Source organism: Carassius auratus, chromosome 35 (genome assembly GCF_003368295.1).
Source record: "Carassius auratus strain Wakin chromosome 35, ASM336829v1, whole genome shotgun sequence".
NCBI classification, from domain to species: Eukaryota; Metazoa; Chordata; class Actinopteri; order Cypriniformes; family Cyprinidae; genus Carassius; species Carassius auratus.
In genome coordinates, this window is record NC_039277.1 from 229,068 (window position 1) to 248,576 (window position 19,509).

Consider the following 19,509-nt stretch of genomic DNA (forward strand, 5'->3'; position numbering starts at 1 on the left):
TCTCTCTCTCTCTCTCTCTCCCTCTCTCCCTCTCTCTCTCTCTCTCTCCCTCTCTCTCTCTCTCTCTCTCTCTCTCGGTCTGCAGTAGTGCAGTAGTAACACTCACGAACACATCTCTCTCTCTCTCTCTCTCTCTCTCTCTCTCTCTCTCCCTCTCTCTCTCTCTCTCTCTCTCTCTCTCTCTCTCTCTCTCGGTCTGCAGTAGTGCAGTAGTAACACTCACGAACACATCTCTCTCTCTCTCTCTCTCTCTCTCTCCCTCTCTCTCTCTCTCCCTCTCTCTCTCTCTCTCTCTCTCTCTCTCTCTCTCTCTCGGTCTGCAGTAGTGCAGTAGTAACACTCACGAACACATCTCTCTCTCTCTCTCTCTCTCTCTCTCCCTCTCTCCCTCTCTCTCTCTCTCTCTCCCTCTCTCTCTCTCTCTCTCTCTCTCTCTCTCTCTCTCTCTCTCTCTCTCCCTCTCTCTCTCTCTCTCTCTCTCGGTCTGCAGTAGTGCAGTAGTAACACTCACGAACACATCGGTCTCTGCTCTGGTAGAATCCCGGGCAGCACTGAGACTTGCGGCGGTGCATGGTCTTCTCTCCTCTGCGGTAGGCCGTTCTGTAGCTCACCCTAAACACAGCAGAAAAAAAACACGGCTACAGGTCATTCAATATTATTTTATATCTGAATCTGATACAAAATATGAAAACAGGCTTTTTTTAAAGCATTGTAAAGCACACACACCTGTGCTGAGTGCATTTGAACCAGTTGAGGATGTCAGCGCAGCTGGTGTAGTAAACCTGATCGAACGGGTGAGCGTACGACTCCTGCACGGTCACAGAGTAACTGAAGAACACACACACATGGTTTAATAGGACTCTCCAAAGACATAATGACTTCTATATCCCCCAACCTGGGTCTGAAATTTGTCCCAACGATGTAGCAAAATACCTGGACCACAAATACACACACAGACACACATGAAGACCGTGTCTCTGACGCACGTGTGTGTGTGTGTGTGGTCCCATTACTCCAGCACTAATAGCTAATGAGAGCAGCAGTTATGTGCAGTTATCTGTGAATCAACATGAAGTTGCTGACAAACAACAGCGGAGCATCACATGTTCACTGTGTGTGGCCACTGCTGCTACACAATACATGAGGAAAACAAATCAGAAGAGCAGAGTGTTTAGCTGGAAGCAGCTCTTCTCCAGTTCTCCAGACACCTGTCTGTGGGTATTTGTGTGGCGTCGTTCAGATGTTGTCCTCCAGTAAAACAGCTCTCGGTGACAGAAGCTCTTTTGTTTCAGGGGAACAGTTGTGCCTGTCGGCTGTGTTTAGGGCCGCTCATGTGCAGGACACATTCATGGCTAAAAAGAGCAATACTCGTGTAAATGAGGAATATCACTATAAACAGCAGCTGGATCAAATATTGCTTTGTTATGGTGTAAAGACAGACGTGTCATGTATGTCTGTGGAAGCAGTGTTCATATCTGAATCTGTTGTGAGGGCTACAGTAATGCATGAAGAAACTAATATTAATGCATTGGACTGTCAGCAGCAGGGTGAGTGCAGTGAAACACCCCGAACACTGGGAATGTGCTGGGAAATCTTGCACACAAATATTAGCCACACTGTGCTGTGCGGTCACACATTCTCTGCTTTAGGAAACTCTTGCGCAGCACACAGCTGTTCCTGCACATTACCCAGTGAAAGTCAATCTAGCTGGGAAAGAAAACTCCATCTTTGTTCTTTTCAGTCGGCTTTAATGGATTTCCGAGCCGTTCCTTAATTTGGCCACGGACATCTCCTGCCTGTTAACACTGTGTGTGTGCGTGTGTGTTTACTCGTCTGAGCTTGCATTTTGAAAACTATAAAGGACAAGCTCCTCTACAATAAGCAGTTATTTGTGCTTGTTGCAAAATGCTGAGAAAGAGCTGTTTTTAACAGAACAGACAGGACAGAAATCTAATCTATGTACATATATTTCTCTATATCCGAGCCGTGATGTCATATATGTTTTCACATAAGGCAGTATTATTAACAGGCCATATATACATTATCATGTTATAATAAGATAGAGGTTTATACCATATTTGAAATTCCCATATATATATATATATATATATATATATATATATATATATATATAGAGAGAGAGAGAGAGAGAGAGAGAGAGAGAGAGAGAGAGAGAGAGAGAGAGAGAGAGAGAGAGAGAGAGAGAGAGAGAGAGGGTGGCTTTGGTGTGAGAGACCCGGGTTCGAATCCACTGTGAGACACCAATGTGTCCCTGAGCAAGACACTTAACCAAATTATTTATATGAGTTTTTATATGGTTCAGTATGTAAAGACCATATATGTCTAATTAAACAACATTTATGCAATTAACATAAGTTTATGTCATTTATGAAATACCCATAGTAAAATGAGTATAAACACATATATTAAAAGTATTTATGTGATGATTTTAATGATATATGTTAATGCCATATATGTAAACTATATATGTCAACAGTATGTAAACATTCAGTATGCTTATATGGAGCTATATAGTTTTACCTGAAAATATATACCTGCATATATTAGAAATGTTATTCATATAATGAATATCTATATGGTACTGTGCATTATGATAAGAACATTCATGTTAACAATATATATTTGCAATAAGCAGAACCGGAAAGTAACAGAGTACATTTACTTGAGTACAGTACTTAAGTACAATTTTGAGGGATCTGTACTTTACTCGAGTATCATTTTTGGGGAGTACTGTCACGGTTCATGAATGCACCGTCTCCTGCTGTGTTCATGTTACATCATGTTGATTGTTTCATGTGGGTGCAGCTCATTCCAACAGCCTACTTAATGCCCTGTCTTTCGTCTCTTGTTTGTCAGATCATTGTTTGAGGTCCTCGGTGTACATGTCTGTTCGACCTCCAGTGTTCCTGCCCTTGCTCTGTTTCCTGTTTGGTCATCTCTGGATTATCACCACCTTTCACGGATCTACCACCACCATCATCTCTACCAACGCACTCAAATCACCTCCTCACCTGTCTGTGCTACCATCGAGGTCCTGGCGTCAATCTTCAGCATCCATTCATCACACCTCCATTCAATAAACTTCATTTACTTGCTTTTGCCTCCTGTCCTCCATTTACAGCGTCACAGAATGATCTGACCAAAATGGAGGCAGCGAGTAATCCACCTTCCACCCTCGAAGATTTTCTCAGCGCCAGTGTTCGGAGGATGGACTCCCAGGAGAGGAATCTTAACGACTCTGGTCGCGCGGTTCAGGCTTTGGTGACGCAGGTGTCCGAGCTCACCCAACAGTTCCAGCTACTACGAGCTCCCACTGCACCACTCACACCGCCTGTTCCCCCAGCACTATCTGAGACCCCCTCCCAGCCGGAACCACGTCTCCCGATTCCGGAGACATACTCGGGTGAGCCCAACTTCTGTAGAGCTTTTTTACCCGCTGTGACATGCACTTTTCCCTCCAGCCCAGAACCTTCGCCAATTAGAGGGCCAAAGTGGCCTTCGTGTTAACTCTGCCCTCTGGGAGGGCGGCATTATGGGGAACAGCGGTGTGGGAGAACCAGGACCCATGCTGCGCCTTGTTTCAGGCACTCTCCGCCAAGATGAGATGGGTCTTTGATCGGGCCGTCGCCGGGAGGGAGGTGGCCAGGAGGCTGGTGGAGCTACGTCAGCATGAAAGATCCGTCTCGGACTATTCCATCTAGGGATGCACCGAAATGAATATCGAAATACCGAAAACCGAAAAAGAGAAAACCAAGGCCGAAAACCGAAACCGAAACACTGAAAGAAATTATGCCAATTATTAGTACCATTGCATTTATTGCTATGACCGTGTACTAACTTTACTAAAATTAAGACATTGCAATTGCATAAATTAATATTAAAGTTTCAAAGATAATTACAATTACATAACTTATTTAAAAAAAAAACATAAAAATACATAATTACAAATGATGCAAATATTTATTAAGCACATTGCAACAATGCACAGTATGAAATAAAATTCAAACCAAAAATGTATCCCACTCATGTGTATATTTAATAATAATGTACAGTGCTACTGGCCTGCAGAAAGGTTTTAAAATGAACAGTTCTCTCATAAAAACAAAGTGCATTTAGGTGAAGTGCATTTGAAATTGTTCTCTGTAGGACTAGAAAGTGCATCACTTCTCCAGTTGGCAAGACTGTTATCACTTCTGGGGATGGGGACTTCAGACAGATAACCATCTAGCTGTTGAGCAGTTGAGCTTGTCAGGTGCCTGACATTTGAGAAATATTTGAGAGAGTGTATTTAAATAGGGCCAGGGCATAAATAAAGATTTTTATCAAATTAAAGCAGAAATCTAGCAGAAAATCTAGCATAAATATGGCTAAAATCTGATATTATGTATGTATATATGTTTGTTTGTGTGTGTGTGTGTGTATATATATATATATATATATATATATATATATATATATATATATATATATATAAAAGCCAACGTATTATTATTATTTGAGGCACTTTCTTGCAGAATTCCACTGAACATACCAGACAACGATGGTGCATGCCACTCATCTGGTGCAGAGACCAGTCTTTTTTTCTGCGCTCTGATCTGTCTCCTGCGCTTGGCGCTTCTCCGTCTCCACGCGGGTTCTCCGCATCCAGCGCGGCCTGGATCATTTCTCGTGCGCGCTGGTTTTATAACGCGGATCAAGCACATTCGCGATGAAGTGCAGAGGATCCGAAAAGATCTCAGTGAGACGTGTGCTAACAGACTCTATAAGACTGTACTTTTCTTTGTTTTCACTTCGTGGTCCGTCTTAATCTCTTTAGGAGACGCTTTAGTGCTGCGCATAAAGGAATAAGAAGAGAATGTTCTCACTGGTGTGAAGTGAATGTCGCGGGGAGCTCGTGGTCTGCGCTATGCAGGTGCACGTGCAGGTTGCAGTTTCTGTTTGCGTCATCACAACATTTTGGCCGTGTTGTTTCGGTGATAAAAGTCTATCAGCCGAAAACCGAAAAGGCCATTTTCGGCCGAAAATTTTCGGTGGCCGAAATTTCGGTGCATCCCTAATTCCATCGAGTTCCGAACCCTGGCAGTGGAGTGCCACCGGAACGAGGAGGCACAGTGGGACATGTTCCTGCATGGTCTGGCTGACCGCGCCCAGAAGGAGATCGACACCCTGGATCTCCCCACTACTCTGAAAGGGCTCATTGAACTGGCTTTGCGGGTCAACGCATGTCTGACGCGGATGGAGAGGTGGAGCTTACCCAGTACCACATCCAGGACACCGACTGACATGCGGTTCAGCGGCGGGGACGTGGCCAGCCCCTCCTACGATCACGAGCCCATGCAGGTAGGGCGAGCTCTACGTATGAGTACGTATGAGGCTACTATCAGGTGGGATCTCCGCCGAGAAGACCTCATCATCATCTACCCTCTTTCTGGTAAGACTAAGATGGTCAGCACAGACCCACCACTGTCAAGCACTACTGGACTCAGGGGCAGAAGGTAATTTCATGGACAACACACTGGCACACAGACTCCACATTCCCCTCAGAGCCCTTACGCACCACATCATGGTTCACGCCCTCAATGGACAGAAACTCCTGGTTATTTCTGAAGACATCACCCTCGTCACATCAGTCAATCACTCTAAAACCATTTCCTTTCACATCCTTGACTCTCCCCTGGCACCCATAGTCCTCGGTCACCCTTGGCTCCTCCTCCATAACCCCAAAATAGACTGGTCCTCCAACTCCATTCTTACCTGGTGTAAAAAATGTCATGAGTCTTGTTTAGTGTCTGCCTGTCCATCTGTGTCTATGTCTGTGTTACAGGAGGAGGCGGTGGATTTGTCTAACGTGCCCGCGGAGTACCTCCATCTGAAGGAAGTGTTCAGTAAGTCTCGTGCTGCTTCTCTTCCTCCGCATCGTCCCTACGACTGTGACATAGATTTACTGTCAGGTAAGTCTCCGCCTAAAGGCAAATTATATTCACTTTCTGTTCCGGAAAGGGAGGCTATGGAGAAATATATTTCTGATTCTCTAGCTTCGAAGTTCATCCGCCCTTCCTCTTCTCCTGCGGGGGCGGGGTTCTTTTTTGTGGGGAAGAAGGACGGATCACTGCGACCTTGTATTGATTACCGGGGACTGAACAACATCACGGTAAAGAATACTTATCCTTTGCCGTTGATGTCTTCGGCCTTCGAGAGATTGCAGGGAGCGTTGATTTTCACAAAACTGGACTTACGCAATGCTTATCATTTGGTCCGTATCAGGGAGGGGGATGAATGGAAGACTTTGAATATTTGGTCATGCCCTTCGGGCTTTCCAACTCCCCAGCGGTCTTCCAGGCACTGGTCCCACATCGCTCTAGATTTTATTACCGCCCTCCCACCCTCCCAGGGCAACACGGTAGTTTTGACCCTGGTGGACCTGTTCTCGAAGGCGGCCCATTTTATTCCCTTGCCCAAATTACCCTCAGCCAAGGAGACAGTGTTGACCGTCGTACATCATGTCTTTCGTTTACATGGCCTCCCGATAGACGTGGTTTCCGACAGGGGACCCCAATTTGTGTCCAAATTTTGGCGAGAATTCTGTAGATTACTGGGAGCGACTGTAAGTGCAGGTGCAGCTCATTCCAAAAGCCTACTTAATGCCCTGTCTTTCGTCTCTTGTTTGTCAGAGCGTTGTTTGAGGTCCTCGGTGTACATGTCTGTTCGTCCTCCAGTGTTCCTGCCCTTGCTCTGTTTCCTGTTCGGTCATCTCTGGATTATCACCACCTTTCACGGATCTACCACCACCATCATCTCTACCAACGCACTCAAATCACCTCCTCACCTTTCTGTGCTGCCATAGAGGTCCCTGCGTCAATCTCCAGCATCCATTCATCACACCTCCATTCAATAAACTTAATTTACTTGCTTTTGCCTCCTGTCCTCCATTTACAGCGTCACAAGTACTCATTAATTTACTCAAGTACATTTGAGAGGCAAATATTATACTCTTTACTCTGCTACATTTCTATCCATAACTGTAAGTACCCATTACTTCTTTGGCCCCGTCCACACGGAGACGGAGTTTAGCCCAATCCAATCTATTTTTTCCATGTGTAAAGAAATATCCGCTTCCACATGAAACCACATACCGATGTAGTATACATGCCAGATCAGCATGTGGCGCTGTAATTCTGCCACAGAGATAATGAACGAACATGGAACAATACATTTATTAATCTGTGTTAATGTTAGTTAATAAAATGACAATCGTTCAGTGTTTGTTCATGTTTTTGTTACTGTTACGTGACGAAGTGGTGTCTGATTAGGGGCGAGACATGGGCTGATGACGTCATCGTTTCAGAAAATATACAGATTCGCCGTCCGGACGAAACGCCTATCCGATAAAAAATGTGTGTATATTCACAGAAATGTGTCTCCGTGTGGATGGAAAAAAAGTTGTTTCCCTCTCAAACATGATTGGATTGTGCAGGCGCCACTGATTTGGACAGCCTATCAGCAATCACATTCAGCTTTCTGCCAAAGACTTCATGACAGTATGTACACACACACACATGCCCACACACACACACAGAGTTGTCACACATAGATTGTGTGTGTGAGAATCGTGTTAATTCAGCTGAAAATATTTTTCTTGTGCCTTTGCCTGTATGAGAGGACTATAAGAGGAAGGGGCTCAATACTGTCACTCAAAAGAGCTGAATTTTTTTTTTCCTTCTTTGTACACTGACCTAAACACGGCTGATTTGCTGATTTTCATTAATCATTATTATTTTCTCTTCTATGCTGGATGTATGACACGGTCAGGTTCAGAGGTGTGTCTGAACATTGCTATATTGCCTTCTTTACTGGTTGAGGTTTATTGATTTGATTGATGAAAAACCAGAGAAACTCACATGTACACACAACTGTTAGCTGAATTTTCTTTTCTGATATTACACATTAATGTAAGCTGAGCATTTGCTTTGATGTTCTTGAGTATGCGGTGTGTTTAACACAGTCAGGTTCAAATGTGGGCGCAAAAAAAACAAAACTCTAACAGAGGTTTGTCAGAGCGTTGCCATTGTGCTATTGTACAAGTGTTAAATAAAGAATGATTTTACTTTCAATTCCTTTTACATTCTCCAAGGTCTTAACATTACCATTTTTCATAACTCCATGTAGGACGTTTCTGTACATAAATGTAAGCACTGTGGCAGTAGTAATGCACTATTTAGAAAATGTACTCTTGTACTCTTGATACTCAAGTACTTTTAAAAACAAGTACTTCAGTACTTTGACTTAAGTACACATCTGACTGTAGTACTTTTACTTGTACTTGAGTAAAATTTAGCAAGGGGTATTTTTTACTTTTACTCAAGTAATAAAGCTGTGTACTCTGTAAGCTGTGTACTAAGTTTATTTAAACAACATATGTAAAAATTCTTATGACGTGCAAAACACGGGTTCTCCCAAATAACCAACTAAACCTTATCTACACGATACTGTTCCACTGACAACATGATAGTTACTCCACTGCACACCACTTCCTCAACGCTTTTAACCTCAAACTGACTCTGGACACAACACACACTGGCTCTCACTCTCTCGCTCATCCTCTATCCTCCAGCCTCTCAGATATCAGCCCTGGACACAAACAGTGCTTCTGACACGCTCTGCTCCACTCAAACCTCTTTCATCCAGACCAGCGCGCAGCACCCCTTCTGATCTCAGACTGTCCGATAAATCAAGAGACTCTACTGACCTCAGTGTGTATCAGTCTCTCCTCTTTTCCTTCTCTGCAAATGTCTCCACTGCTAAAACAACATACTACCACAACAAAACTGACTCTCACACACTTTTCAAAACCTCTTCTCTTCTTTTAGACCCTTCCAATCAGAGCAGGCCGCACAGCTCTTTGTCCAAGCTTCTCGCTTCAAACTCAAGGTACTGATATTTGCCTACAAAACAACCACTGGTGCTGAAACAACATACCTAAACTTGAGTTCCTCAAGTGAACAACGCCTCGTGGGGCATCCCACAGAGACACAAAACTACTCTCACAACAGCACTGTCTTTATAAATAAAACACAGATTTGAGTTTTAAGCAACTACATTCTCACCTGAAATACTTTAAAAATTAGATTTAATGAAACAATAAAAGTAATATTTTGAAAATGATCTGAATAAATGGTGGTTGAACTCAACCAATGCTGCGTGAACCAATCAGGATGTTTAGCGGCCAAGTCCCGCCCCCGAAAGTTCTGGAACTTTGAAAAAATACCACTTCGCCAGCAGGGACTTTCTGAGGGGCATTGTTTTACCCATAACTTTATTTAGTTCCTGGTTCCTGCAGTGGAAACACAACGAGTACCAGCCCAAAGTCCCTAGTTCCTGGGTAAAGTTCCTGCGGTGGAAACACGGAATAAGATAACATCCTGCCATGCAGAATTGTGGCTGGATTGATCAAGAGCCAGAAGTGGAAGAGAAAAACACCACCAGGCCTTTGAGTGCCACCACTGGCTGACGATCCAATGCAACACGAGAAGATCACCTGAGAGATGAAACACCCAGAAGCACTTGCATTCCCTCCCTTTGATTCATTTCAATTGCTTACTGGTCTCACAGCAGATCTTTGCACTTTCTAACATTATAAACTAATAAACTATATCCCTGCTGTACTGTATCTTAATAAAGGAAAGGGAAGTTGGTTGACATGATGGGAGCTAAACATGCAAGTCAAGCTCCCACTTATGTCAACTTACTTCCCCTTCCTTTATTAAGAGACAGTCTAAATCTGGCCTAGTGAGGGCTATTACATTAGATGATTATATATTAGATTAGATGGGTTAATGACTATGCAGAGTTTCCTGGCAAAGAAATTGGAAACAGATGACATTTTGATGAGTAAAACGACAATATTGGTCACTCCATTTCATTCAAAGTTCATTTTCTAAGTTGACAAACTTTTGAAATCACAAATGCTGTGATCACTAGGGGTATGAAATGGGAATGTTTTTGGCCATGGATCCACGATTGTGTGAAGATCTCCAATCTTACAAAAGGTTTGAAAGTTTTACTTGCAAAATTAATTAAAGATTGCATTTAATAAATTTAAACCGGCTCACTTGAATGCAGGCCTAGGTCTATTAGATTATTATAAACCATTTGATTAACTCAGTTCTCACATCTGCATCCACGCCTCTCAACTCACACTACTGTACACCAAGCAGTTTCGGCAACCCCACACAGCAGAAAGAAACATGTAAAAAATACATACTTATACCTTTAATACAAATATAATTAAAAAGAAAGTTAGATACAGCACATAGTGAAAATGACATGAATATGACAGTGCCACTGTATTGAATAAATATGGTGTGTGTGTGTGTGTGTATGTGTGTGTGTGTGTGTTTCACCTCTCCCAGTGACTGCAGACATTAGGGTCGTCCAGATTGAGTGATGATGTCAGAGCAATCAAACAGCATGTGATGGCCAATGGCAGAGGACTACAGGATGACATCATTGCTGGAAACACCTTCACACAAGCACAAAACACACACATGACACATGGGAGACTCATGTTCAGCTGAAATCATCATATTCATCAGAAATAACAACATACTGTAGTATTCATTAAAACGCTACATCAAGTTCAAACTGAAATGACATCAAATGTTTAGATAAATAGTTCATACAGCAGAGTGGTTTCACTTTATAAGTAAAAGTGAAAGTAACTGGTTCAAGAAAACCAAATCGTTCAGATCACAAATGGCTCAGGAGTGGCATCAGGTTTACATCTTTACAGCATATATAAAGGCCAAAGTCATGGTGTGTGTGTGTGTGTGTGTGTGTGTGTGTGTGTGTGTGTGTACTTCAGGAACAGTACCAGTCAGTTACTCGTGCACAGCCCAGTGCCCGGATGCATGCAGATGGACATACTCTGAATTTCACAACAAACCAAACTCAGGGTCTGTGAGAGCTCCAGATCTCATCTGCAGACTGACCAGACTCAGCAGAAATGGAAGAGGTGTGACGTGGATGGCATGTTTTGTGTGTTAGAGATGAGGGCAGTGCTTGACTTATGTTTTTTGTGCTCAGCAGCATGTTCATTAGAAACTCTCACAAAGTTTGACCAAAGCTGATAACTGGAGGGCAATCTGTGACACACTACAGAAGCCTGGAGCAACTCTATCATGAGGAAAGCCCTAGATTCACTACCAGGCAAACGCTAGAAGAATTACTATTATTTTATGTTTTGAAGAAAGTCTCCTCTGATCACCAAGGCTACACTTAGGCCTAAGTGTTTAAAAAAACTGTAAAAACTGTTAAATATTATTCTAGTGTAAATCATCTGTTTTCTGTGTGAATCTGTGTTAAAGTGTAATGTATTTCTGTGATGCTCCGCTGTATTTTCAGCATCATTCCTTCAGTCTTCAGTGTCACATGATCTTCAGAAATCACAATAATATGATCATTTACTGCTCAAGAAACATTTCTGATTATTATCAGTGTTGAACACAGTTGTGCTGCACAATACTATAATATACTTCCATTCAAAATTCTGGGGCATAATAATATTCGGCAACACTTAAGAATAGGGAACACTTATTCACTATTAAAGGGTTAGTTCACCCAAAAATGTAAATTAGGCCATACATCACTCACCCTGAAGTCATGCTAGGTGTATATGACTTTCTTCTTTCATATGAATCCAGTCAGGGTTATTTTAAGAGTGTCTTTGATCTTTTTAACTGTTTGATGACACTCAGCAGGTTACACTGCAGCGGTCCACAAGAAGTTTAATAAAGTGCCTCCATTAAAAAAAAAAACTGTGTAACACGGCTCTGGGGGGTGAACAAAGCCCTTCTGTAGCGAATCAATGCGTTTTAATAAGAAAAATATCAATATTCAACATGAAATAATCACTTTAATCTAGCTTGTGCTCACTGTTGGAAACTGAAGCAGTTCCGGGGGAATGACGTATGGAGTCAGCGCTGTCCTTTTCTTTTTTTACTTTTTATTAAACTTCTTGTGGACTGATGCAGTGTAACACCTGCTGAGTGTCATCAAACAGTTAGAAAGATCAAAGACACTCTTAAAATAACTCTGACTGGATTCATATGAAAGAAGAAAGTCATATACACCTGACTTCAGGGTGAGTGATGTATGGCCTAATTTTCATTTTTGGGTGAGCTAACCCTTTAACTACGACTTTTACCTCAATAATTTCCTAATTTGCTGCTTATCAATAGTTAGTAAGGTCGTTTAGGTATTGGGTAGGATCAGGGATGTAGAAGAAGACATTAATATGTGCTTAATTAGTATAAATGGCTAATGTTGTAGTAATATGCATGCTAACAGGTAACTAGTTATGAGACCCCAAAATAAAGTGTTACAATAATATTTAATTAATCAAGGATGCATTAATGTGTTTAAAAGTTACAGTAAAGTCATTTATAATGTTATAAAATATTTCTGTTTCAAATAAATGCTGTTCACTGACATTTCTGTTCATCAAAGGATTCTGAGAAAATGAACAGACTTCTTTCAAAAGATGTCAATCATTCCTGTAATGTGGGGTTTGGATATGGTTTGTGTTTCTTGTTCATTGCTTTCATGTCTTTTATTTTGGAGTTTAGTCATGGTCCATGTTCTGTCATGTGCCCTGTTTCCCATTGGTTGATTGTCATGTTACGTGAGTGATTTTTGTGAACCTCCGAATCTGACCTGGTGGTCTCCCCATGCCCAGTCCCACTGCCCCATTCTCCAGATCCTGTTCCCCTTCACGGGCCTGGCCCTCCATCCCTCCCCCTGTTCCGCCTCCACTCCACCACCCTCATGGACTTTTTGGGTTTTGTTTGGGTGTCCGGAGCTGCCCTTGGGGGGGGGGGCGGGGTGTAATGTGGGATTTGTTTTTTTGTGTGTGTTTTTGTTCATTGCTTTCACGTCTTATTTTGGAGTTTAGTCATGTTTGTCTGTGTTTTATGTTCTTTGGTTCATTTGTCATGTTCTGATTGGTTGTCCTAGTCATGTGCCTTGTTCCCCATTGGTTGTTTGAGTCATGTTACCCTGATTGTTTGCTATAAGTAGCCATCTTGTTCCCTTTGTTCTGTGTGGTGTATTTAGGTTGTAACCCGCTGTCGGTGAGTCTGGTCTGTTTATGCCTGGTCAGGTCTGTGTTTGGAATATGTTTGGATCACTCTGTAAATAACCTGCACTTGTGTTCTCACTATGCTCTCCTTCAGTGCACTAACTAATGGAGTGTGCTGAGGACAGATGACTGTCAGAGATACACCTGTCAGAGACCCTGTGACAGCAGAGAAAGTGTGGAAACCCTTCAGACCACACACGCTGCCCTTCACTGAAGTAACCGCGCTCTCCTTCTGTACAGAGCCTCAGCTGTCCTGTAAGTTCAGACTCCAGAGTTCAGTGTCTATCCCTAGAGTTTCAAAGCAATGACAGACAGCTACACATTAGTCTCTCAGAGAATATATGCTTCATATGCTGGGCTGTCAGTGTATTCAGTGCTGATCTCTGTGTGGTGTGTCATGGCTGACCTGTGAGAACAGAGCTCACGTGAGGATGAGCGCTCGCAAACATCACTTTCACTCCGCTAATGTAGCACAGCTGCACTCACAAAGCTCTCCACTACTGCAGCGTTACACAAACACGAGAGACGGCCGTATACTGCAGGCGCCTGAGCCTCTGAACGCCGGCTGACCCCCGCTCTGTGACAGCACCTGAGAGGTCACCTCTCTGTTCCCCTCGACACAAAACACCCGAGGACTGGAGTACACTTTCCAAGCAGCACTGCCTGTGTCAACAGCAAGCGTTATTCCAAAAACACAGATCTGAAGTCATATTTCCAGGTGCTTTTTTTCTCATGTATTTCATGAGGTGCATCCCAGCTGGCATACATAAGCCATTTTTAGTATAGTGTGAGTTGAGTTGAGTAAAGTGCACTTCAGTAACAGAAAAAATAATGGTGTGGAAACTGGACATTTCAGGCACGATCAGAGTTGATTGACAAAATAACCATACAAAATTCATACAAGTGCATACAGTGTACAGTGTGTTATAGTCTTTTTAACACATGGTCATTTTTTGGCCCGGGTCATCCACAGCAGATTTGGAAAGATTAGATTCATCCTCTGCATGACAGCCCTGAATGCAAAAACTCTGCAGATCGTCATCACGAGCATCGCTGACCTCACTGTGGACTGCAAGCTCAGCCAATCAGAGCTAAAGACATCACATCAATCTATCTGAAGTAGAAAGAGCGCTCCGTCAAATGAAATGCACTGTGAATGTACAGTAACTGGCAGCTATTAGAGACATTAGAGACGGTGACAGGAAGAGTGATAGGACTGCTGTGATCCTGATGCTCTCACTGAACATTTACACTGGTTCAGATGTAGCTTCTGGAGTCTGAAACCTGACCCCACCGCTCCAACACACAATGACCTGAAGCGCTCAGCAGTGTGTGGTCAGTGCGGTCTGCTGGTGAAAGAGTCTGGGAACAGGTGTTCAGAGCCACGTCTGCTTCTCTCGTCTGAGCTCAGTACTTCAGTGCTCTGAACCACTGTTGTGTCTACTGCCACTTCAAGAGCCCTCCAACACTCCCGGGAGAAATACAACACTACACTCTTAATCTGAGAGAGGAAGAGCAAAAGACTGGCACACATTCCTCCACGGTATTCATACGGAAAACAGTGGTGTTGTTTCCTCTGGAAAGGCTTCTGAACAGTGCAGACACGTCTATGCTCTGGATGAAGGTTAAAGGCTGATCTATACTTCTGTGTTGGACCTACTCCATAGCCTTTACACCGAAGACTATGCGTCAGTTTTTATTTGTACTCCTGCATCGTCGTCTGTGTCGAGGTGCAGTACACACTCAAACCACTAGTCTGCAGTGTCCATGTTTCTGGTGTAACCTGCAGTACCACGACAAACACCGAAGAAGAAGCGGCTCGTCGGAGAAGCATTATAGCCGTGACGGCGGCAGATACATATCAAATCATTAAATCATTATTAGCTACAAAAGGAGACAACAACGACACGAGAAGATGGCATTCTTTCTATCTCCACAAGATCTTGTACCACGGCAGATCAACACTGTTGCAGGCAAATACTGATGTAGCATAATAAATGATAAGACATTGTTCTTTGCTTTGTTTTATTTTATATAAGAAGGTGTTACATTAAAATATATTAAAGGTGCACGTCAGGCTACGGCATACTACACACTGCACACATGCCGTAGCTATGGCATAGGTTTAACGCAGAAGTATAAATCACTCAAACTGAACAACTTTCAGTGCTTTTCTATAGTATTAATTATTAATTCAATTGCAACTATACATTGGATTGGTTTCTTCTTAAAAAAGTAAAAATATTAATGGTATTACATTTACATTTGGTCATTTTGCAGATTCTTTTATCCAAAGCGACTTTCAATTGGGGATACATAAAGTGATTCTTCTTAAAGAGGCAAACAGACACAGGAAGTGCTCGTAATACCAAGTTTTAGACATTGTTCAAATAAGCACAAGCTAGAAAGAGAATGAATAAATAAACAGAAAAACTTTTTATTGAGAGTTTTCAGCTGCCGCTTGAGAATTGTCCGGGATTCAGCATTCAGGATAGGGATGGGAAGATCATTCCACCAGCCAGGAATGGTGAAGGAGAATGTTCTGGAACGTGATTTTGAGTCTCTCTGTGATGGTCACTCACTAGTGGACCTCAGACTTCTGGAGGGGATGTAGATTAGTAATAGTGAGTGTAAGTAGATGGGTGCTGAGTCTGTGGCTGTTCTCAATGTCTTGAACTTGATGCGAGCCGCAACTGGTAGCCAGTGCAAGCAGATAAAGAGAGGAGTAACATGGGCTCTTTTGGGCCTGAGAATTCTAAATAATTTGTAGAGGTTTTATTGTGCTTGACGTAAGTCCAGCCAGAAGAGCAGTGCAGCAGTGCACAGAATAATATAAGCGGACTTTAAACGATTAATTGCGCTGTAATTGATTATGTAATTGTTGCATCCATACATGTATTAGTGATTAGAAATGAGATTAATTGTGCAGCCTTACACTAGACATTAACTCCTTTCTTGAGAAGAGGCTCAATGTTAAAAATCTGGTTTTTATGTTATTGTTCATTGTCTTCCTTGCCGACTCGATTTTTCCGAAACTAGACATTTCTGTATGGATCTTCTTTCTAAGTAAATCCTACACCCATTTATTTTTTATTTTTTTTGTGTACTTGAAGTATGTTGTACTTGATGGATCATTCAGTGAACACTATGTATCATGTAAGGTATAATCCCTGGCTAGGTGTGCATTACACAGTTTAATTCATGATGTGGGGGCAAAGACCTTGCCGTCGACCCCTAGGGAGAAGAGAATGTATCTGGTGCCCTATGTAGTCAGCATAGTGTGCACAGGAGTGTCTCTTTGCTAGACTTTCTTTGAACACTACGAAGCAGCTGAATTGGAAACTCCTATAAATGAGGTTAGAAACCAAAATAACTGCATCCACGCCTTTTCATCGCTAATGTTTCGTAAAGCAGAGGGGGTTTGGGAATTTTTTGGCCTGGTCTTTGTGGGTCGTTGACGTCACAGCCTTTCTGTTGAACTGGCCAATAAACACACACATGTGTCCCTGTCAATCACCCCGCGTCTCAGCTCCTAACACTAGTGTCCCTCTCAGCAGGAAACACACACTTATATTCATTCTCTTCCTCACAAGACTAGAACTAACACATCAGATAAAACCCATCTGGATCTGCAAGGACAGATTTTAAACGTTCAGCTGCTCCGCCAAAGGATGCAAAACTTTCTCAGCTACTTATTTTTGTCTCTCAGAAACACTGGTCTGTGACAAACCCTGTAATTATGATGGGAATAATGCTGTTTTTATTGCAAGCAGATGGAGCATCAGACCGTTCGTCTTAACAAACAGAGGCATAATATGATCATCATACGACAACAGACATCATACAAGACCCCTGCGCACACACACACACACACACACACACACTCTCTCTCTCTCACACACACACACACACACACACACACTCTCTCTCTCTCTCTCTCTCTCTCTCTCACACACACACACACACACTCTCTCTCTCTCTCTCTCACACACACACACTCTCTCTCTCTCTCTCTCTCTCTCTCTCACACACACACACACACTCTCTCTCTCTCTCTCTCTCTCTCTCTCTCACACACACACACACTCTCTCTCTCTCACACACACACACACACACACTCTCTCTCTCTCTCTCTCTCTCTCTCTCTCTCTCTCACACACACACACACACACACACACACTCTCTCTCTCTCTCTCTCTCTCTCTCTCTCTCACACACACACACACACACACACACTCTCTCTCTCTCTCTCTCTCTCTCTCTCACACACACACACACATTTTGGTATATGTGGTTTATGGGTTCATCCCATAGGCGTAATGGTTTTTAAACTGTACAAACTGTATATTCTATGTCCCTTCACCAACCCTACACCTAACCCTAACCCTCACAGGAAACTTTGTGCATTTTTACTTTCTCAAAAAAACTCATTCTGTATGATTTATAAGTGTTTTGAGAAATGGGGACATGGGTTATGTCCTCAAAAGTCACCCTCTCCTTGTAATACCTGTGTCATACCCATGACATAAACCACATAAACAAGCTCCAGACTTCCAGCAGCATCACCGACTGAGATTAACTTATCAAATAAACTACAATAAAGACACCAAATGAATATTCAATTTTAAATATTCACATTCAATCAGACGTGTTTGACCTTATTAAATCAGGACCTCAGTGGAATGAGGAGTCGCTTTAGTCCGTGCACACATCATAGTTCACAGAACAGTTCTAGCAGAAATAGTGCATTCCTGAAGTCGTTTATATCATGCACACTGATGCGAAACAACAGAATAATAAATAAATAAATAAATAAACTTACCAGTTCTAATCAAAAGTTTGTTTTCGGTCTAAACACATGAGCTCCGCTGAGATGAGCGTCTCTTTCGTTTAATAGTTTCACAGAAGCGCGCACAGACCCGAAGTGAGCCCCGACGCGCTCGCGCTCCTTCAGCCCCCCTCAAGACGCGCCGCGACAGTGACGTCAGAGGGACGCAGCCAATAGGAGCACCTGCTCTCACACAAGCGTCTTGTTCCGTGTGTTCCCCGCGGCTCGCGCGTCCGTCACACTTCTGTGGGGCATCTCTTTTTTGAATATCCCTCTTCATATTTATTTTGCTATGAGACGTCACAATTTAACACAATGTAAAGCGTTCAACGGAACTGATCCCACCAGTTTTACTTCATTCAAATGAATATGACTTTTCCAAATGAAAAATATATATGATCGATTTATTGTTGTTGTTGGGAAAATGTTATATTGATCAGAGCAAATGGAGAAGCTCAAACCCGGATCTGTCGTATTTCAGCTCCGGTCCTGAGCAGAATCATCAGAATCAGAAGAATCTGGGTCTACTTTATGTTTTTACAAAACTTTTTACACTTCTTTTTACAAAGCTTATCTTTTTCACATGTCTTAAAGCCTAACCATATGTCGATTTAAACATTAAAGCATCCAAACACACGACGCAGAAAAGCTGAACAGAGCTGGTTACTCGCGCGCTGTGTTCGGGATGAATGGATCATCCATCCATCCATCCATCCATCTATCTATCTATCTATCAAATTATATAATATCTACCTATATATAAAATTGTATATCAAAAAATATTCAGCACCATGTATTGCTTATGTGTTTTTTTTCTGAATGGCTAATGCAACCTTTTCACACCACAGTCTGAACAAAATGAAGCATTGCTTGGTAATTGGTCAACAAAGTATTGATGGTATTGTAAATATTGTCATATTAACAGTTGTCTGTAGTTTTGGTTGATTGTAATCCATTAAGTACATTTCTATCAAAGTTATGACATTATCAAGACGAATTTGTTCTGACAGTTTAACTCTGAGTTCTTGTCATATTTTATAACCATTTTACAATGATCCGCTGACCCCAGCTACGCCCTGCTCACAACACATCTCTTCATCTTTAACTCTAGCACACTCTATTATAATTCTATTCATGATAAACTTGCCCCTTTTAGACTTGCACTCTATTCATTTCTGCTTGCTTTCTTTTTTAAAAAAATAAAAACAATAGCATTTCTAATATTTTTGTATTCTGTTTGATTCTTTTTATTTATTATACAATTAATGCAGCCAAACATGCCTCTAACACTAGTTTGCGCTTTTCTTGTTCTATTCGGTTTTTTTTTATAATAAAAAAGCCTGGATATGTGTACTGTCTTAAGATAACTGAGACTTGTTAAAGCACTTGTGTATCATTGCATTTTTGTTAGTTTTGATTGTTTCTATTGTTCTCGTTTGTAAATCGCTTTGGATAAATAAAGCGTCTGTTAAAAGTAAAAGATTTGATTTTCGCCCCATATTTTATTGCGTTGCTCCTTTTATGT

General features: G+C 42.1%; 1 protein-coding gene across 2 annotated transcripts in view; it reads right to left on the reverse strand.

The window, feature by feature from the left end:
* The window catches only part of megf10 (multiple EGF-like-domains 10), a 55,632-nt gene extending 37,528 nt beyond the window's left edge, over positions 1-18,104 (reverse strand). Inside the window, exons 1-4 of one of the 2 annotated variants that reach the window (XM_026219111.1) lie at positions 17,979-18,104; positions 10,422-10,540; positions 727-828; positions 512-612 (exon numbers count right to left, since the gene is read on the reverse strand). In XM_026219111.1, the coding sequence (XP_026074896.1) occupies positions 512-612; positions 727-828; positions 10,422-10,528 (310 nt within the window). In that variant the 5' untranslated portion in view covers positions 10,529-10,540; positions 17,979-18,104. Of the gene's footprint in view, positions 1-511; positions 613-726; positions 829-3,032; positions 3,737-10,421; positions 10,541-17,978 lie in introns of those variants that run through there. The other variant, XM_026219113.1, reaches the window with a different exon arrangement.
* Between the last annotated feature and the right edge of the window lie 1,405 nt (positions 18,105-19,509).